A 21680-nucleotide genomic window follows, 5' to 3' on the forward strand; every position below is an offset into this window, starting at 1 on the left:
ACGCTGGCTAGAGGCCTGCTGAAGATTATGTGGTTTTGTCCTGGCTTTTTTGCTGGTCCACACAGTAAACGTCACAAGTCTCTCCACCAGACTTTATTTCAGCGATAAAAAGCAACGTGGTGACTCATCACGTTCTCAAAAGCTGAAAAGTCTTAGTTTTTTTTCTGACCTGGGATACTCCAGTGCTGCTTTTCTGTTATCTTATATCTTCTTCCCACTGCAGGGTGGCTATTACAGCTTGGGAAGTGCTGCAGAGTGAGGCTCTGAGCTGCAGGTGCTCCTGCTCCCAGTTGTGTATCTTGGCCAAGCCTGGCTGTGGATACTGCTGGTGACTTCAGTCACCTGCTTCTCTCAGTTATGTTGAGGGGTGCATGCTGACAGCTGACCCTACCCAGTGCGATAAAACTACAAATTACTGGATATTACTTATAGCCATCGGTGTGATGTGTAAGCAGGTGGCACACGTTGCAACACAGAAAGGATGTGTTAGCTCGATGGAACTGATGCATTTTCAGGGCACCTTTACCATAAATACCAAATAGAGTACAAAATCTGTAAACCCAGGGATTATAGGAAGAAGATGAACAAGCGTGGGCTGTTTTTTTGGGGAGGGGATGTGGGTGGTAAAGGAGAATTTGAGAGTAGAAACAGGGAATATACAGGGAAACAAATCATGGAGTGGGGGCTACTGTGGGGCCCAGCAGCCCCAGGCCTGACCTGATCCCATTGCCTCCAGACAGCACACCCATCACACAGCTCAGCCCTAGTTTCTGTTCAGTGGTGAAAAACAACTAAGTAAACTGAATTGCTGAACGCCCAGATTTGCTGGAAAAGCATTTTGCCATGTTAGGTGATGATTTATTTTCATTAATTTCTTGCAGCAGACTATGCAGGCTCTTTTTTTCATTGGAATTGGGTGCTGCTGCAGCACCCGCATCCGCTGAAATGTGGTGATGGGGCATCTCCCCAGCTGTGCATCGCCATGCTTCAGTGTGGGACAGTCATTTGTGCTGCACATGTACTCGGTGAAGCGAACGAAGGACAGACACAGCGCAGGGCAGTTACACTCAAAGAGGGCACTGGCCCAAGGTAATCTTTCATTTTAATTCTGCAACCTGGTCCTATGTGAAGAAGGCGACACAACCTCTCTCAGGGCTTTTTGTTCGCTGGAAGATCAACGCCTCCTTTGGAGTCCAGGTTTCCTCACCACTAATTTCCAGAAAGTGCCTCAAACCGTCAACGTGTCGCTGCTGTACCAGAGGCAACTGTGCTAAAGCACCGCTGCTGGCCGAGCCCCCGCCCCTCTCCCCTCAGCCCCCGGCTGTGCCGTTGCCTTCCGGGGCGCGGAGCGGGCGCGCGGGCTCCCCGCGCCGGCCGCGTCCCAGGCAGCGCGAGCGGCAGGAGCCCTGCGCGAGCCGCGGGCTCCGCCCTCCTCGAGCCGCCCCGCCCCTCCCTGGCGGCGCCGCATCGAGGCGGCCATTTTGTGGCCCTGCGCGGTCGCTGGCGTTGGGCTCGGTGCGTAGGGGGGCCTGGGGCCATTCGGCTCCGTTCTAGCCCTTTTTCTCGTACAGATCCCTCGGTAAGAGCGCGGCGGCGCCCGGGCGGGCCGGGCCGCCTAACCTGCCCCGCGCTGCGGGCCCGCGGCGTGGCGCGGCGAGGCGAGGGGAGGGAGGCCGGGCGGGCGCGGCGCGACTGGCACGCGTCCCCGCGCACAAAGGGCCGGGCAGGGCGGCGCCTCCCGCGCTGCCGGCCCGGGGCGCCGAGCGGGGGCCGCACCCGCCTTGCCGCGGCCTGGCGCGCCGAGGCCGGGGAGCTGGGGCCGTGCGCCGGTCCGCGCCGTCGGCCGGCCGCCCGCTCCTTCCCTCCCTCTCGCCGCGCCTCCGCCCGCGCCCGGCGGCCCGCGGAGCTGCGCGGCCGGCGCGGGCAGGTGAGTATGTGCGGGCCGGGCGCAGGCGCCGAGGGCCCGGCCGGCGGGGGCGGCCGAGTGACCTTGCGGCGGCGCCGGGGCCGGAGCCCGGGCCGCAGCGCGGGGGCTCTGCTGGCGGCGGCCGGGGTTGGGCGGGCGCGACGGCGGTGTGGGGGTGGCGCAGGCCGGGAGCGGCACCTGGCGGGCCCCGAGCGGCGGCGCGGTCCCGTTGTCGGCGCCTCGCCCTTCGGCCGGGAGGAAGCGGTGCGGGGCCGGTCCCGGGGGGCGCTCGGCGGGGCGCCGGTGGTGGCTGCTCGCCCGGCCCCGGGAGGCTAGGCGAGCGAGGCAAACGCTCTGCACTTCGTGGGGAAGAAGGTCCCTGGGGTCTGTGGCGCTGCCACAGCTCTTTGGGGTTACCCTGTAAAAGCCAGTGAAGTTGCCGTGCAGTAACGTAACGTAACGCAGTGCTCTACTAATAAAAATCAGCTCTGTAAAACAAAACCAACACGCACCCCCCCAAACTAGTGTTGGAGGGGGTCCCAGTACTACCAGGAGTCTGTGTGAGCTTTCTTTTGAAAAAACTCTTGGCCTTGGTATTACTCAAATTTACTCCTTAGTAATTTTCTTACCCATCTCGATCTGCTGGGGTTAAGCAGAAAAGTCGGCAGGTTGTTTCCTGGGTGGACTCTTTGTAATTTCCTCAGTTGTTTTGTCTCCAGGGAATGGTGCTGCTTTCTGTATAGCTGATAGGGTGCTGCGGAGATTCTCTCCTATGAAGTCCCAGAGGAGTGGCGTCGGCGTTGTGTGGGAGTACCTGTGCTCAAGTCGATGTTTGCCTAGTTAATACGCTCTTGCGCATCGGTTGATTGGAAGGGATGTCTTCATCTACGAGAGTGATGGATGGCTTTCTTTTAAAGTTGAGAGAATAGAGACTTGCAAACAAAAGTAGATGGTGTTTGGTGGAAAGATTAAATGTAGCAGAGTGCAGCTTTGCACCTTTTCTGAAGAATGGTGCTTGGTTTTGTTTATGTTGTTTCACATTATAGCATGTTGTCTTAGTCCACTGCAAATCTTCAGCTTGTTTTCAGAGTCGTGAAGAGGAACATGTGCAACACTGTGGTTGCTGTACTGGAAATGTATAAAATTATTTGGGTTTTTCTTTTAAATGGAAAGTTCCTTGTGCATGACAGGTTTGTGTGCTTTTTGAAGCAGGTGTGTGTTTGCATGAAACTGTTTTTCAGGTGATTACATGCTTTCCTGCATTGTAAACTATTGTTTGACACTACTATATATGAAAGTATATAGTTGTTTCCTTCTAATACAGGATTGCTTGTTTCTCTTAAAGTTCTAATAAAAAGCCCCAAGGTCGTCTTTTTTTTTTTTTTAAATGAATTTGCCATTGTAATGTAAATCTGAAGAGTGTAGTTGTATCTTTCTCACTTGTAACTCTGTTCTTAATGTCCTGGAAGATCTGTGAATATCTGGTGTAATTCTCTCTCTTAAGGAGTTTGTGGATTGTTTAGTAGTAATTCTTTCTCTGAGTTCACTTTGGTGATGATGTTTATAACTGAAAATGGCTTGTTTGGGTTGTGTGAGAAGGAGGCAGTTAACAGTTCTTGGTGTGATTCATTCCTAGGTAGTTTTCCAAAGAATCACAATTTTAGTCTGAGGTGGTTTACTAAGCAGTGAAAGAATAAGAGTTTTCCATCCCTTCTTTAAATACTAAATGCATATGTTGCTGCTTAAAATTTTGGCTGTTCTGTTGAGTTGTAATCCCAGGCAGACAATTTTTTTTATAGAGGGATGAAAAAAATGGGCATTTCTTGGTGGGTAGTTCTTACTGTGTGCTCTGTAGAGGTGACTGCCTGGAGGTGGCTGTGAAATGTCACTTAGTTTCACCAGTTTTTGTGACTCCTGAAAAACTACTCATACGCAGCTATAGGGAGGTTTTCTGAAGTTTGGCTTACGTTGCTTTATGCAAGTAAGAAGATCTGCATTTGGAGGAAGGAACATAATCATGGTGGAGCAAGGGTTTGTTAAAATTCAGGGATTTGAAGTATTTATATACCTTTTTTTGCCTTTGAAAGAGTGATTTGTTTGCCTATTGGTGATGGGAAAATTTGAAAGATCCTTTGAATGTTTTCTGGTGGTTCTTACCTTCTTTGTGGAAGGCATATTCATGTCTTGAAACTATACAAAACCTGTGCAGTGCAGTTGCCAACAAGTCACACAGGGATAAGGTATTAGAAGATGCACTCTTGTGGTTGCTCTATGTTGCAGTGCCTTGTGGTGGTCTCAGGTTTGAACTTTCTATATATACAGTTCTTTGTGGACTGTTACTGCTGTTGTGTTGCCTGCATTGATTTTTGCCTCCATTTATTCTTTATTGCAGTCTAAAAGTTGGTTTTAATTGGTTGCCCACAGGATTGGCTTGGCTTCTGCTACTTGTTAAGAAAAAAACATCTGTCTTTGCAGGTAAGAGCCTTTGAATTGAAGACTTCTTTATATGCATATTGAGTATATCTTAAGAAATATTTGAAGCTTTTGGAATCTGTGAATTGGTATCAGAACACTTGGGGCAAGGAATATGTAGCTAGTCTCTTTTAATTCCCACTGCGCTGATAGAGGTTCTGGCAGTGTTGTTCCTATAAACAGTTTTCAGCCAAACTAATGTTTTGTTGCTTCATCAACATGTGGTAGTCTGGGACACTCTCCTGATTATTTTGCACTGTTGGAAAATGTTGCTACTTTGCGGCAGGCCACAGGTCTGCATGTTTCTAACTGTTGGGAGTTTAGAAATGTGCAGCAGTTGATTCTTATTAGATTTTGCAGCATTTAAAGGGATCAGAGTTTCAAATTAGCTCAGAGATGGCTGTCTTAATCTACCAGGTTGATTTTTAGCCTTCTTAAAAGTGATTTTAAAAAAAAGGCAAAATTGTGGTCTGCATTTTCAGCTTTTGCTAGACAGTCTCAGCCTGGATACTTAAAATTCCTCCTACAATGCTGGTGTTATTCCAGTTCCCAGTCTTCGTCCAAGAATTGCCAGATACGTTGTGTGTGCGTGTATTGTGTGGGTATTATACTTTTAACAACTCTCCAGGGACTAGGCTGAATCTTCCAAAATTACCTCAACTCGAAAAATGCAAGTATTTTAAAAGGCTAGTCTGGTGTTTTTATTAATTTATTCATATGATGGAAATTATTCTTATTTTATTGACTAGCACATACGTGCAAGAAATAATTTTGTATACCTTTCTCAAATGTAACATCAATGTTTTTAAGGACATTTCAGTCAAGACAAAGATGCTGTTAAGGTTAATCAGATGAGTTGAGTCAGATTTATTGTTGGCAGCCCTTTCCATTTTTCATCTCATCTTGCTAATGGGGATGGATTGTCTTTAGCACAACTATAGGATTTTGTGCGTATGAGCTTTCAAAAAATATACCAGACATGCAAAATGACACCAAAACTTGCTTTTGCCTTGAAGTAACTTTTTGTACAGGGGGAAAAGCAGGCAGCCTGAGAACACTGCTAAGAGCTCAACAAAAAACCTTCAGTGCACACGTAACAGGCGTGTAGCTCATCCTGTGTCTGAAGCTGATGTTGCCTCTGCATGTATATTGATCTTGACAAATGAACAATAAAATATTTCGGCAAGCTTTGCTTTTTTATTAGTTGGAAAAATTGAGTGAGTGGGTTATTGTGTCCTATAGTGGGTATTGGCATTTTGGAAAAAATCAGACTTGTGAGTGTTCAGAAATGAAAAAATTGGCCCTTTTGGTCCTTGTGATTTTTCTTTAAATCACAGAAGTTAAACTAATACTTCAGGTAAGCACTGAAATCCTGAAAAAATTGTGGCAGTTATGTGCTGAGTTGACAAAATACTCTTTTGCCAAAAATATTTGATGAGTAAAGTCCTTCACGTTCTTTTTATTCATATTACTGTTAGTTTTTGCCTAATAGCAGGCACTTGCTTAATATCATGCATGGAGTTAACTACACAGAAGTTCATTGCAGCTAGCTTTTCTAGCAACTGTAGGTCGAAGCAGCTGCTTGGTTTTTTTTGACAGTAGTGATTTAGTGGATCTGAATAGAATACTTAGTAATAAAACTTAAAGATACCTTTAGTGTTTATAATTAAGTTTGAATTTAGTGCAAGATTGAAATGCTTGCAGTATCCTAGAAGTTAAGTAGATGTTCAAATGCTTGAAGTCTTAGGAATTCTTTGTGACCTTACCTGCTGACTTATCTTGCCTTTCCTCAACTAATGGCTCTATTAGATTGTCACCCTTTTTGCATAAGTAAAGAAATAACTAAAAGTAATCTCCCATTTAGCACAAAACACTTTAAATGTCTTAACTCCTGATGCTTGAAAATTTCTGAAACTCATTTCTTTGTATAAATAATAGCGAAAATGTAAGCTTCCCAGCAAGATTTGCTATTAGTAGTATTGTAGTTTTCAAAGTGTAGGTAGAAAACCAGGGATGCTTTTATACCACTTGCTTGCCTGAGGATAATCTAATTCAGAAGCAGTCCTGTAGCATAATGTAGTAAACTTCAGTTTTACAGTACCATTTGGTATGGCTTCATTAAAGTAGGCAGAATTTTCATTTTAACTTTAGTTTCAGAGATTGCTGTCAAAGTTAGGCAAATTTAAAATCAGAATCATTGAGAAATACTGCTGTTTTTAGAAATGGTGCAAAAAGTCTTACATACTTACTTAGATGTGTACATAGCATAGTTCTTAGTTTGACCTGGTTTTTTTTCACATGGGCGAGATATTTTGCTGTTGGAATATGACTGGGCAATGAACTCTTATTTTCAAGTTAAGTGTGTCACTGCAAGAGAAATGCAAGGATGTTGCTTTTGTTACCTTGCCATGGAGATGGGAAAGTTGCTTTTTAAAAAAATGATCCCTGAGGTTTAGTATATACCCCCCTTTCTGTTGCTGCTGTCCCTTGGTGGAGTAGGGGTTTTCTTAGTGGTATGTACAGCTGAATTTTAATTTTTGTTCAGACCTTCTCATGTTTGTTTTGCAAGTTCCAGTCTCTCTTTCAGGATGGTCTAGTCAGGAATCAGATGTTCATTCACAGCAGCTAGAGCAGCAGAGCTGTCTTTTTGCCAATGGGCTTGTCTGCTGTTTCCCTGAGGGAGAAAAGTCCTCTGCATTTTTCGGGTGTCAGCTAGATCTGGGCCAATGCCCTCTAATACCCCAGTTTGTTGCCTGAGTTCATTAGTGTATGGAAGGGGTTAGCTGTGGTTTATTGGGCAATACAATACTTAAGTACCCATTTGAGTAATCTGAAGTTCTGTCATGCAGACAAAAGAATTGCTGCTTTTTTCCTCCCTCTGTAGAAGAATTGTTATTCCTGTTTTAAGTACTGAATTCAGCCTTACCTGGCATAGTTATGTGGTTGGATAGTGGCTTTACCCGGTCGTTAAGGATGTTTTCAAGACATGTCTACTCTAGGGTGATTGGGAGACATAGGCAAACACAGCTGGCTTAAAGACATGACTATATGCTGGGATACAATACTTGGCTGAATGTGAAATATTGGGAGTTAGTTACTGATTGTAGTTGGTCACAGCTTTGGTGTGTGGCCAGAAGTCTTCAGTGCACTGCTGTCTGGTGATGCATTGTATCATCTGGTTGGACTCAATCCTAAAGGTCTTTTCCAACCTGAACAATAATGTGATCTGGTTCATTCTTCATTTCAAATGTTTAGTTAACACCATTTGTATGTGACTACTTGGAGCCTTGGAGGTCTTCCATACAGATACTGAACTGGCTTGTGCTTAGGAAGTCAAAAAGTTTCAGAGATTGAGTGGCACAGGTGAAATGAGGTACTGCTGTTCATGGTTTAGTGTGAGAGACTTCTGAACTGCTGAATTGTGCTAGTATTAATATGATGCTTTTAATCTTTACTGAAGGTTTGTCAAGAATAAGAGAGGATTACCTAGTTTTCTGTTTATCTTGAACTTCTGAGAAAACCTCAGGCTGTTTTGTAGAATGTGTACAAGATAACTGTCAAGATCTAGCTGTTAACAGTTGATGTTGTGTCCATTAACCTCAGCTGCAGAGGTAAAAGTCATTTACTTGTGCTTGTGACAGAAGGTGTAATCTTAGAACACCTGCAACTACTAGAAACTACACATTGTTCTTGAAAGTTGTAAAGGCCAAGTATCTAGCTAGGATATAGTTTAGGTGAAGCCTGTATGGTCACAAAATGTCTGGGGCTTGTTTATAACTGTTAGCTAGCTTCATGGTCACCTTAGGCCTTTTCCCTTTGCCTTGAGAAAAAGACAAGATCAGTGTAATCTAGATGGTCCCTTTCAGGATGTCATGTGAGTCTCACTGTTGCTAGCTGTCCATAATGGGGTTTTGTTTGTAACCAATCCACTGTTACGTTCCTAGTTGTCTTCACCTGGCAGGAGATAAAATCCCTCCCCAAATGAAAGACAACTGTTTATTTCCCATAGGTGTGCAGAATTTTTTGCAGTCACTTTGCCAGGTACAGTGGATACCATATCAGCATATGGTAAATTCAGTTTGGCTAAACTACTCATTTTGCTTATGTTCCATTAAATATTCAACTACTGATATAATAGTTCTGATTTTTGATGTTCCTCAGATTGTCTGGTTTTTTTACTGATGTTTGTGGGTCTTAGTTTAACAGTTACTTTGGAATTTCTAGTGCAAAATGTATACTGATTGTGTTGGTAAATGTTTAATACTTCAATCTGTATGAAGTAAACATGAATAAGGAACTTGGAATATAAGCATGCTTAATGTTTGCAGGATGTTGTTAGGTATATATAAACAAATATAGTAGATGGTGTCTGTAGGTAATTGCATGGTGTCATAAACAGTAGTCTGACATAGCCGTTGCCTTTTCTCATCTGCAGGTGTGTGTTGTTTCAGCGCAGCATGGCTGTGGTCATCCGCTTGCAAGGTCTCCCGATTGTGGCGGGGACCATGGACATTCGCCACTTCTTCTCTGGATTGACCATTCCTGATGGGGGCGTGCATATTGTAGGGGGTGAACTGGGTGAGGCTTTCATCGTTTTTGCCACTGATGAAGATGCAAGGCTTGGTATGATGCGCACAGGTGGTACAATTAAAGGGTCAAAAGTAACGCTATTGCTGAGTAGTAAAACTGAAATGCAGAACATGATAGAACTCAGTCGTAGGCGTTTTGAAACTGCCAATCTAGATATGCCACCAGCAAATGCTAGCAGGTCAGGACCACCACCTAGTTCTGGAATGAGTGGAAGGGTTAACTTACCTACTACTGTACCTAACTTCAGTAATCCTTCTAGTGTAGTAACTGCTTCTACTACTGTGCATGAAAGCAATAAAAGCATATCCACGTTTTCTACTGCCAGTATGGGGACTGCACCTCCAAATCTTGGGAGTACCTTTGGTAGCCCAACATTTAGCTCAACTATACCTAGCACAGCATCCCCTATGAACACAGTACCTCCTCCACCAATCCCTCCGATCCCAGCTATGCCAACTTTGCCGCCAATGCCTTCTATTCCACCAATACCTGTTCCTCCTCCTGTACCCACACTACCTCCTGTTCCTCCAGTTCCTCCGATACCCCCTGTGCCCCCTGTACCTCCAATGACACCTATGCCTCCCATATCAGGAATGCCTCCTATGAATCCTCCACCCGTAGCACCTTTACCCACTGGAATGAATGGGTCTGGAGCAGCAGTGAATATGAACAGCGGCTTGAATCCATTGTTTATTGGTCCCATGAATCCTGTAAATCCTATCCAGATGAATTCTCAAAGTAGTGTCAAGCCGATTCCAATCAATCCAGATGATTTGTATGTCAGCGTTCATGGAATGCCCTTTTCTGCAACAGAATCTGATGTGAAAGACTTTTTCCTTGGGCTCCGTGTGGATGCAGTCCATATGCTGAAGGATCATGTAGGTCGAAATAATGGAAATGGACTAGTTAAGTTTTTTTCTCCTCAAGATACATTTGAAGCACTGAAACGAAACAGAATGCTGATGATTCAGCGCTATGTTGAAGTTAGTCCTGCAACAGAGAGACAGTGGGTGGCTGCTGGAGGCCACATAACTTTCAAGCAAACCATGGGTCCCTCTGGGCCGTCTCACCCTCCTCCTCCCCAGGCTCATTCTAGGTCCAAATCTCCTAGTGGACAGAAAAGGTCACGGTCAAGATCTCCCCATGAGCAGGGCTTCTGTGTTTATCTGAAAGGTCTCCCCTTTGAATCAGAGAACAAACATGTGATAGACTTTTTTAAAAAGCTGGACATAGTTGAGGACAGCATTTACATAGCTTATGGACCTAATGGGAAGGCAATTGGAGAGGGTTTTGTTGAGTTCAGGAATGAAGCTGATTATAAAGCAGCTTTGTGTCATCATAAGCAGTACATAGGGAATCGCTTTATTCAAGTTCATCCAATTACTAAAAAAGCAATGTTAGAAAAGATAGACATGATTCGTAAAAGACTGCAGAACTTCAACTATGACCAGAGAGAAATCCTCATGAATGCTGAGGGAGAGCCAGGCTCACCAAAACTGTGTGCACATATATCTAATATTCCATACAACATAACAAAAATGGAAATCCTTCAGTTTCTAGAGGGACTGGCAGTAGAAGAAAACTCTGTACAGATTCTTGTTGATAATAACGGGCAAGGTTTAGGACAGGCGCTGGTTCAGTTTAAAGCTGAAGATGATGCTCGTAAGGCAGAGCGTTTGCACCGTAAAAAACTGAATGGAAGAGATGTTGTTTTGCGTTTGATAACTGTAGAAGAAATGAGAGATATTGAGAGAAACCCACCATCTCAAGGGAAAAAGATACTGAAAATACCGATACAAGGAAATGCGACTGTGCCAGGAGCACAGGGTGCTGGTGGGGATGAGCATGCCTTCTTGGGGGGAAATTCTAAAGATGCAAGCAATGGTCCTCCGTTTAATTTCCCTGGTAACTTCAGTGGGTCTGGCACATTTGGTCCCCCTCTACCACCACCTGGAATAAGTGGCTTTCCTGATTCTAGACCAGGAATACCTACAGTCGCAACTAGTGGTTTACCTGGTACAGGTATTGAAGTCCCAGGTTTTGCAGGTGGTCCTGGTAATTTGAGTGGACCGGCAGGTTTTGCGGGGGCTCCTCAGGCTTTTGGTAATGGTCCTGGCAATTTAAGTGGACCCCCTGCCTTTGGGGCTGGTCCTCCAGGAATTGCTAGTGGTCTTGGACACTTAAGTGGACCTCCAGGGTTTGGACCTGGACCAGGAAATATACATATTAGTGGACCCCCAGGTTTTGGTACAGGGTCTGGGAAGCCAGGACCAACTGTCATCAAAGTGCAAAATATGCCCTTTACTGTTTCAGTGGATGAAATTTTGGATTTCTTTTATGGTTACCAAGTGATCCCTGGTTCAGTGTGCTTAAAATACAATGAAAAAGGCATGCCCACTGGAGAAGCAATGGTTGCATTTGAGTCTCGTGATGAAGCTATGGCAGCTGTTGTTGATTTAAATGATAGGCCTATAGGCTCCAGAAAAGTAAAACTTGTTTTAGGGTAGCTGTTAATGTGAAGTAGTTGTAGAATAGGTATTCATAGTGGTGTGATAAATGCATCTGGATTGGTTTTTATAGTATTTCCAGGATAGAACCTGTGGATTGTTTAAATTGTAAAACAGATTGGTTTTGATGAGACACGGAGCATTGGGTTAGCCTTTACATAAGAAACAGTGTGAGGATAGATGTGCAGTGGATTTTCCCGTACAAATATGTGGAGAAGCTAGACAGATTCTTATTCATAGTAGAAGTTTGGTAAACTAGACTGGACACCGTGCTTATCAAGGAATCTAGATTGGTTTTACGTAGTTTTGGATAAGGGAAAAGATGAAGTCAGTGAAGCTCTTCAGTGGGTGCTCTTGTAAGCCATTGTAAAATAGATAGCTATTTCTAGATTTGGTTAAAAGCTGGCTGAATTTGCTTTGTTTACAGGTCAAAGCTTTGTTTAAAGTCCTGATTTTACTCTGCAACTGAACGAATTCTCAGTGTACACACATTAATTGTTTTGTGTATGTATCTATTTTTTCCAAGATTCTCACTGTATGAACAGTTGAATTATGCCCATTGCTGATGTGTCTACCAAACTAATTCCTATAAGTATGAGCAGAATCGTTCTGTAAAATTCAAGCTGTTCTTTGTGGAATAACCTTTAGTTATTTATATATTGCAATTATAACTGTGCAGAATAAGACTTTTGCCACAAGTATAGCTAACCTCAAACATTATGAGTTTTACAGTACACTTATAAAACATTTGCAGTAGAAGTAACAACTTGAAAATACTCATTATTGTTTAAGTAGCTTGATTTGTTAGGATTATGTGAATCAGTTGGCATAGGATCTCTGACACTAGTTGGATATTGATGTTGTATTTCTCATGTGTCTCTTGAACTCCTTACATAGTCTCTGCTAAGAGAATCAAAGTGGTGATTAGTAGGAGATTGGAGTCCAGCTAAAGTTTTAAATTAGTTTATATATGAAAGAAACTTTTAACTTCAGCAACTCTGTCGTGAATTACTGCTATGAGTGAATCCAGAGATTGAGTTTATTTTTCTCCAAAACTTGAAAATACTGAGTTTACAATATATTTTTCCAATAAAGTTGTGCTGTTGTATTCAAAGTCTGTAAAGAGTTGCCATTTTCTTTGCTGTGCAGTAAAACCTTCCATGAAAAAAAAACAGAGAATTGGAAAGGAAGTAATGACACAAGTGAAAAATAGACTTTCTGTTTGTGGTTTTTTTTTTGTTTTTTTGTTTTTTTTTTTGTTTTTTTTGTTTTTTTTTTTGTTCATCCTTGCTTGGTTTATGATAAATTTGAAGTCTTGGGCATTGCCTGAAAAATCTTGCTATTCCCTGCAAATCATTGTACTTAAACATAGTAAACTTTGAAATGTTTTGTTTTTTGGACAGAGAAAAACAGTGCCTTTTGGTGTTGCATATCATGGAACACTGAAGTGTATGGTCAGGCAAAATTGAGAGGTGCAAGTGGCAACAGTTTTATTCATGTGGTGTGTAGGAGAGATTTGAAAACCTGTGCAGCGCTGCATCCTGAGAGGATTTCACAGTACAGGAATATGTGGAAGGATTGTATAAAGGTGTACTTCAATAAAGAGGCGGTCGCATTATACAGATGCTTCTGTAATTCATTAGCGTAATTTTGTTTTGACAGATTACTAGGTGGTCCCAACTTTGGAAAAGTAATGTGATTTGTATATACTGTTTAAAATTAAGCCTCCTGTTAATAAAACTGTCTGTCTCTGAAGCTTCATGTTACGCGTTTCAACAGTCTTTGGGAGTGATGTTTCAACAGCAGATCTTTGTTTTTTTGGTTGTTTTTTTGTTGTTTTTTTCTTTCTTTGAAAGTCTGAAAGTACTCTTGCTGATGTCAGAAAGATGTGTGATTAGGAGTCAAGCCTTTCAGTTTATTTTTAAAATTTTACTCTTTGTTTTTTAAACAGCTTTTATTAAAGTTTCATACTATATTGGAGTTATTTGGGTGCTTGTTTCTTCATGTTTCACATTAGAATAAAATTAATGAAAAGGAAAACTTGGCTTCATTGTTCACAGAATTGATTTAAGATATTAGTGTGTGTTGACTTGTGGACACTGGTGATAACTGTTTTTTCAAGATCAAATGAATCGCAACAATGCTTGCCTTGTTGTGAAATGTAATTTCTACTACAGGTGTCTGGAATTAGATACACAGTTCTATGTTACTGTCTTTTGATTTCACCTCTTGATCCTCTTGGTAATGGATACAGGGTTATTAGTGTTTGTGTTAGACACGGCATATGCTGCAGAACATGCTTGTGTGCCTGTTCCTTTGGACTTTATAAAAGTGCAGGTTTGTTTTGGAAATCTTTCATTTCCTGATTCTTGATTTTTTTTTTTCTGTATGGTCTAAAGATGTTTAAATGCTTACCTAAAAAAAAAAAAAAAAAAAAAAGTGCAAACCTATACAAAAAGCCATTGGTTTTGGGAACATTGACACGGATGGAATGCTTAAGTAGAGGATTTGGGGTGGGGAAGGGGCTTTTATTTGCCAAGCAGTTGATGCTCCATGTATTTTAGCATAAAGTAGTAGTAAATTAGTAAGTATCTGCTCTTTCTTGAGAGTAGGCTCTTGGAAAAAATAGGAAGTTGTAGCATATTTGGAATTTCTGTATGTATCGTAAGCAGTACAGCTGCTGTCCCAAATAGTTACGGTTGCTTCTTTAAAGCTTATATAGAGCAGTTCATTGCCAAGTGTAACTTGGAAATGGAAGAAGTTTTCTGTAACAACTTGCTTTCATGTTAGAAGCAGCCTTAAACTGCATGTTGTGCTAAATTATGAGGAATACTGTTACATTAACAGACTTTGTGGCTAGATTTTATATAATTGCTTACTTTGTATTTCTATATTAATGAACAGCTTTAAAAATAAGGGGTAGGACCTCTGAGGTCCCATCTCCAATGTGGAAAGGTATGTAACCGCCCTTGCATACACACTTCAAGGCTGGCTGCTAACAAGAGGTAGCAACAGAAAGAATCAGCTAATGGACACTGCTCATACTTGCAGTTGTTTTGGCCTTGATGTTTTGAGTGTCAGGAACTAACATCCTGCTTAGCCTCTTTGGAGCAATACAGTCTGTGACACTGATGTCCCCAGTTTCTTCAAGTTATGGAAAGAAGGTACTCGTGTTTATATAACTGGCTGAGTTGGTTTTTTTAGCAGTTCTTCAAGTGTTGGTGTCTTAAGTACCACTTCTAAAAAACTAAGTGGTAAAGTGTTACATTCACGATGTGATTTCTGTTAAATGTACATATTTTTGTCATCCCATTCATAAGAGAAAGTATGAATATAATTATTCAATGATAAATTTGTGACATATGGAAGAACTGCAATGGTTAGATGAAAGTGTGGCTTTTAAAATTACTGAGTTTTCAAGCAGTTACACGTGAATGTCACAGATGTTTTCAACACAAGTTAATTCTGTAATATCACAGCCAACATTAAAGCCAGTTCTTTATTGATGAATTGTTGCCATGTTCTAAACGTAGATTTGAGAGGTTTGAAGGTTCGTAGGTTTGGAGGTTTGTAGGTTTAAAGAAAACTGAAGGATACTTCTTTTTATTCTAAGTCATGTTCCTTTCATAGCATTTAATGTTTTCCTTGAATGTCTGTGCTCTTAATTTGTTGTTAGTGTAGAGGAAGATAATACGATACTGAAGACTATAGCCATGTGCCAGTTGACACTGAAGGTCTACCATCTAAACAATGTACCTGCTGGTCAGTTCTGTGAAATTGCTCAGGCTGTCCTCAAGTTGTACTGTGTGAAATTACCAGCTTGTTTTGCTGAGGGTATTTTGGTGCGCTAAAGACTGCAGACTGTAGAAAATATTTTTCCAGTTATCTAGGCACACCAGTGGTGCATTAACTCTAAATAACTATTTCAGTTTCTGTATTTTGTTCTGCCTTGGTTCTGCTGTGGTGGTTCCAAAGCTGCTGCTCTTACAGCAAATGCTGTCAGTCTTCAGCTTGTTGTTGAGCAGTGTGTGCCTCTGAACAGTGTTGGCCTTCTGATCTGCAAAATTGAAACTACTACATTATTATAGACCACTTAAAGCCTCTGGCAGGACAACGGGCCACTCTGAGAGCAGTTGTTTTAGCATGATTATCCAAATGTATGGATTAGACCCTGATTCAAAGGATTACAGTTCCTGTTTAATACAGACTGTAGTGCAAGGGGAAGACTAGTTTCTGTCTTTGACAGGATAATTCGTTGGAAGGAAGCGGTTTTGAAACTGGACTGGTATATTAGGAGACATTTAAGTTGAAGCTAGAGACATACACAGATCAGTTTTTTGTCAGTTTGCTTCTGTAGATATTGTGCAGGTCTTTAAGAAGAAAAAAGATGCTGAATTCTGTTGCTTTAAAAGGTTTTTCAGAAACAGTGCCTTGGGCCTGGAAGCAGTGGTATCAAATATGTTTGCTCATGTGTGCCCTTTTGCAGGTTTGCTGATGCTTCCTTCTGTTCTGTGACTGTATGTTCTTTCATGGTTTTGGGAAAACAGAGCTAGAGTTTGTGTACAGAACAAATGACTCTTCGTCCTGGTGGAAGTGAAACTCATGGTTAAATGCTTTTTCAGGAGGAGTAACTTCAAGGGGTTCTTTTCCCATCTGTTTTTGGCAGTGAGAATGTGATTGTAGTTGAAAGATAGGGCTTTCCCATGGAATTAAATCTGTTGGTTGGTAGTATGCATTCAGCTTAAGGTTTGTGGCTGCGTACTGAACTCTACTACTCTTTCCCTATCTTATGATCAGGTAGGTATACTGCAGCTTGTTTTCTATACAGATGACTTTGTCAGTAATTTTCTTGGAGCTTTGTTACTACATGAAGTGTTTGGGGGGTGTTTGTGTAGGGTGTGCTTTCCAGCTTCTTGACCGGGATGCTCTTCACTTGTGGGTATAAATACCATATGTAAGAGAGCAACCCTAAAAGTGTTCCTTGTCCATAGCTGCAGACTGAATGTGGTGTTGGATGGTTTAGCTGTGACTTTTGACTTGCTGACGCTCACTCCTGTGCAGCTTCCCTTGTTATTATTCTTCTTATGTATGTATTCATAGCATGGCAGCTTAGGAGAGAAACAACCTGATGAATACTGACCCGAGTTCCTTTTCTGCTTCTGCAGAGTTAAAGCTTGCTCCTTTGTGACTGTTTCTCTCTTGTATGCTCGCATGTCTGTAGCCTTAAATTCAAATGGTCTTACTAGGGGCTTCCCTGATATATTAAAGTAAGCTTTCGGAAATGGTGAATATATTTTTAATGGGTCCAATTTCCACAAAGTTAATTTTGTAACTCAGTATTTACTATTCTTACACCAGCTTCATTTTTTCCCCCCAACTTTAGGGTGGTCTTCTGTTGTGAGTTACCAGTGAACTAGACTGTAGTTCCTTATTCAGTTGATAACAGATCACAGCCAGGGTAACTTCATGTTAGAGTGGGGATTGCTTTTACAGTGCGTGGTTAGAGAATAAAACCCCCTGTAAAGTTGAGAACTGAAAATTTAGGACTTGGAAGGCTTGCACAGGGAAACCAGGACTTGATGCTGCCTAAAACTCTCTTGGTTGGCGTGGCCTGGCTTTTCGGACCAGTTGCTGCTTCTGCAACGCTGGTGACTTTTATATGTCTTCATATTGTAGGTATAGTATTGTTAACCAAAGAATCGGTAGAATGGTATTGCCCAGATTTCTGATCACCTGAGGGTCAGTGGAACTTCCGTCTATTTCATAGTTTTGAACAAATAGTTTAATTTCAACCATTTCCCATTAAATGTGACTATGTCGATGTAGCATTGCTCTGTGTGACAGTAGGAAGCTTTGAAATGCTGTCTAGTCGCTCAGATTTGCAGAGGAAAACAGTAACATAGTCGGAACCTAAAGAACTTCAATAATTTCTTTTAGGTAACTTTTGGTTTTTATGATAAAATTCACAGGACCGCTGTCACTAAGATTTCAAACCTCTGTGTAGCATCTGTTTGCTTAGCTACCTAGCTGTGGTGATGCTCCATAATGCAAGCTTTTTACAAGACTTTTGTTTTCAGCGATATAACCAAAGCATTGCTGCTTGTTTTGACAGGAGGATGGATATGGAATGTGAAGTCCTTGCTTGTTTGAACAGGAAGCTCAGCTTAAAAGTGAAAATTATGGTTGCTATTTCATTATTAGCCAAATGTTTCTAATAAAAGGGCAGTATTTCTAAATCCTGTGTTCTTGAGGAACACTAATGCAACCAGCTACAAAAGCAAAGAGGGTAATTAAAGTGAAACTAGGCACTGGTAGTTCATTGACTGAAGGTAGGGGAAGCCCCCTTCTCTAAGGAGGGGAGGCAAGTTAAATATTACAAATGCACTTGCTTAGGATTACCCCACTACATTCCAGCATTGCTGCAGAGCCAGTCTTGTGTTATAGGTCCAGTCTCATGGATAAATGGAATGAGTTTTATAGCACTTAGAGCTCTCTTCATCAGTGGACTTGAGTGCTTTTAAGAGGTGTGTATGCAGGGTGGTATATAGCTCATTTGTTTCTGAATAACTAGTAAGCCAGTGGGAGAGTGTTTTCATCCTCATGTTAAAGGCACGTCAGTATTAACCTCAGTGAAGTGGCATAGGGTTGAGGTTGAAAGGTTCTGAGGCCAAACTTTCACTCTTCAGCTTTACTAAAAACAACCAAGGGATATCCTCATCTAATGAGGAATGTTTGTGGTTCAGAGACTTCAGTGTTGAGCTTGTATGAAAAAGAGCAGAATAAAACAGTGAGTTAAATTCCTAAATTAATCTGAAATTTAAATTCAGTTGTTAATAATGGAATGTATGAGATGTAATTGATCTAAATGATTTGCTGTTAAACATGAGCCCTGCACATTATTTTGTATTCTTACCTTGTAAATCAAAGTTGCTTTCTATGGTCAAGTCTGTGTTAAGGTTTTTAAAGACAACTGGTGGTTGTCACTTAAGTCAGTGATAACCCCTGTATGCGTATGAAAACATTTTGAGTAAGCTGGATGCATTTCTTAAAGAAAAAAACTTTTCAAATACATCTGAAAAATTATGTACACACCACCATGACATACTGCTCAAATGTCCTGGATTTTTTTAAGGCCTTTTGTCATCTGGACATTTACCACTCCTTTTGGGTAACTGACACCATAGTTTTGTTAAGGCGATAATGCAAATGGCATTTCTTCCTTGCAGTGCAAGCAGTATGTCATGCTGTTTCTTTGAATGAGAAGGTAGTACTTGGCTACCCTGATTTCTCCAGGAGCAGAAAGGAGAGTGTTTTCCTTCTGCGGGGTGGCTTGTGCTACTTTTAATGTTAAAATTTATCCTTAGTTGTGCCTGTAAAAATAACTTCAAGCAGAAACAAGAGTAAGTTTTCTGAAACCAATAATGCTTTGGTTTAAAGAAAAACGACAATAAAGCAATGTAATAAAAATCCTAATATGAGCCTGCGGATAATGTTCTGTCTCTATGAAATATCAGCTGGTTTCAGTGCAGTGACTTGGCTGAATATGACCGTAGTATCATCATTTAATTCTGTTAGTGTGAAAGGTGACAGGAATCCCTGTATCAGAGTTTTGCACCAGCCATGGTATGGTGGTATAGTATATAACCTTCCTCTCAATCTTGTTTAGTCTTGAAAAGGTGGTAAGAACCTGTTGTTTTGAATGTTTTTGAGCAGCCCACACTCCCAAGGTCACTTACATGTGTAACAAAACCAGATAATGTTTTAATCCTTTTGTGGTCTTCAGATCCCTCTGCTACTGCATTAGGTACACATAAAAGCCCTGTTGGTGAAGAATCTGTCATCAACAGACTGGTAAGGTGCTGAGCCTGTCTAATGCTTGGTCCTGACTGCTGCCTGTCACAGTTACTCAGCTATTCGCTTACTTTGCAGATAGCGCAGTGCTGAACAGAGAAGGTACAATTTGTAACCAGTTTCCAGGTTCCACCTAATGGTGATAACTCCAAGTCTCTCTATTTAGAGTAAATGTAATTCAATTCATGCTTTTATGGCTGTTGAATTTACTCGGCGTTTTTCAACAGAGGGGTTTTTGCACAGAGAACTTCTCTCTGACTTTGTTTTGTCATGTTTATTAAAAATGTGTTGGAACTGTTAATTTGACTTTGAGAAAATAAAGATGCGTACTGTGGGAGTATCTGAGGCTTACCAGTATTGGGTTATAGTGTTTTCCAGATTCTGAACTTGCAGAGGCATATTTTCTAAAGGGTGTGGAATACTTTTGTAGCAAAGTCAAAATTAATGACAACAGGCTTTTAAAGGGTATATGTTGAAAAGTATTGCAGTACATATACTGTGGATAGCAGACACGGAAGAAGCACTCAAAAATACGTTTGCAGTTGTGGAATCTCTTCTCCCTTAATGCAGGGAGATTGGTTATTTTGGCCCACTTGGTGCTGAGACAAGCAGAATAGCTTGAATCTGTTGTAGCAATGGGTTTGTGCTTTTGGAAAGGTACCCTGGCAGCAGAAGTTGGATCTGGAGGAGAACAGGAAAGGGGCATGAGGTCAGTGTGGTGTTTTGTGGTCTTTAAATACTTTTGTTAGTCTGGGTAGGGGAGAGGAAAAAAGAGCTTTTAAAATCCCTTGCCCTATCCTTTCCTTTGTTCTGCTACCTTGATGTCAGGGTTTTGTGGTGGTGGCTTTTTTAATATGTTTTTCTTTTTTGAAGCATCATTCTGCAACAGTTTAGGATGGAAAAGTGAAGATGTTCGTACTGCAGGTGGTAATAATTAAGTGGCAGAAAAGTATTATGGGGGTGTGAATCTCTTAAAAAGAAGCAAATACTCAAAAGGAGAAAATAACTGACAGACAGCACTGGCATAAGGAGGGCTGAACTTGCAATGAATAAATCAAATCAATTTCTTGTGAGTACTGCAGAAGGAATATTAGGGCATTTTTTTCAGGATCATGTTTCATGAGGAGCTAGATTCAAGATTAAAATCCACCAAGAAGAAAGCCTGAATTATAGAATGTGAGAGATAGTGTGATTCTGTAATGCATGGGAACTTAAAAGGCTGCTTCTGCTTACTCGTGTTTTTTTTTAGGCAAGAGTTGTCACTGCAGTAGTAACTCCAGGGCAACTGAGAACAAAGGAAACCATCTGGGGTGTCTCAGCCTTTTTTTTGGTGATCATTTAGCAGTGCAAGGCAAACAAGAAGTATGGCAAACTTTTCATTACGTGTCTATTGGTGCTATGTAGTCAGCAAAATTCTTGTGTAATGTGCATTTGATAAAACAGCAAAGATTGGTAAAATGTGTTGCTGGCACATATCTTTTTAAAGTTGACTCCTGAACTCATGGTGTTCATACAGTGTATACTGGTCTAGACAGATGGGCCTTAATAAGTTTCTGCCTTGGTCACCTGTGTAATGTCATGGCTGTGTCTGGGGGAATGGGTAAAATCACGAAGGCTCTGCAGTAGGTACAAGATGGTTTAGATTTCCAGCCATTGGGCAGGGTAGAGGTTGCAAAAGGGATCAGCAGAATTAGCGCCAAGATGTTGCTGCAAAAATTGTAGGTGTGTGTAAATAAGGAGTGGTATGTTGAGGTACTTGCAGGTGAAGCTGCAGTGTAGTAGAAGAACCAAAGAGGAGGAATATGGTGTAGTGTTCAGTCTCTGTTAAGGAGTTCAGACTGAGAAGTGGAGGACTGAGCCATAGGCAGCAGAGTTTCTGAGGCATAGGACTGTTTGTGCCCAAGATGGGAAGAGCTCCAGAGTTTTAAGGAAAAGTGAGGCCTTACTTGAGAAAGGCAAAGATGATTTACAATGTAAAATGGTGTGTTTTGGGTTGTTACAAAGTTCAGTGTGGTTGAACTTTTATGTCTGTTTTTCAATTAAGTTCTTTACATTTCAGTAATAAAATACTTGAGAATCATGCGGGGTGGGGGAAGCAGCTGAATTAAAATAGGAAAGGAATGAAAAAATTTTACTTTGTGAGATGAGTGACCACTTCTAGAACTGCAGTTACTGTTTTGACTTAAGCCAAATGAATAATTGACTCCAAAGCTCCCAAGCTGCTTTTAGTTGTTCAAGGAACTGTTTGGTTTTTTTTTTTATTCTGCTACTAAATGATGTGAAAAACTTTGAAACACATTTTCTTTTGTATGAAGAGCTTGAAAAGGTAACTTAGGTTTTGTTTAAGTTCAATT

The 21680-nt window shown here is 41.4% G+C and overlaps 1 protein-coding gene across 2 annotated transcripts; it reads left to right on the forward strand.

The window, feature by feature from the left end:
• The first annotated feature begins 1448 nt into the window (after positions 1-1448).
• RBM12 (RNA binding motif protein 12) lies at positions 1449-13455 on the forward strand. 2 transcript variants are annotated; one of them, XM_055813876.1, is made up of 3 exons: positions 1449-1579; positions 4299-4381; positions 8814-13455. In XM_055813876.1, exon 3 carries the CDS (start codon positions 8836-8838, stop codon positions 11473-11475), a length of 2640 nt encoding a protein of 879 aa, XP_055669851.1. In that variant the 5' UTR covers positions 1449-1579; positions 4299-4381; positions 8814-8835; the 3' UTR covers positions 11476-13455. The 2 variants fall into 2 exon arrangements, with proteins under 2 accessions (XP_055669851.1, XP_055669852.1); XM_055813877.1 differs by having other exon boundaries at positions 4331-4381.
• The last annotated feature ends 8225 nt before the right edge of the window (positions 13456-21680 follow it).

The sequence above is a fragment of the Falco peregrinus genome, chromosome 9, assembly GCF_023634155.1.
Source record: "Falco peregrinus isolate bFalPer1 chromosome 9, bFalPer1.pri, whole genome shotgun sequence".
Classification (NCBI taxonomy): Eukaryota; Metazoa; Chordata; class Aves; order Falconiformes; family Falconidae; genus Falco; species Falco peregrinus.

Bases quoted from the DNA above. Each gene is read 5' to 3' on its own strand.
- RBM12 (XM_055813876.1), top strand. From the start codon at position 8,836: ATGGCTGTGGTCATCCGCTTGCAAGGTCTCCCGATTGTGGCGGGGACC.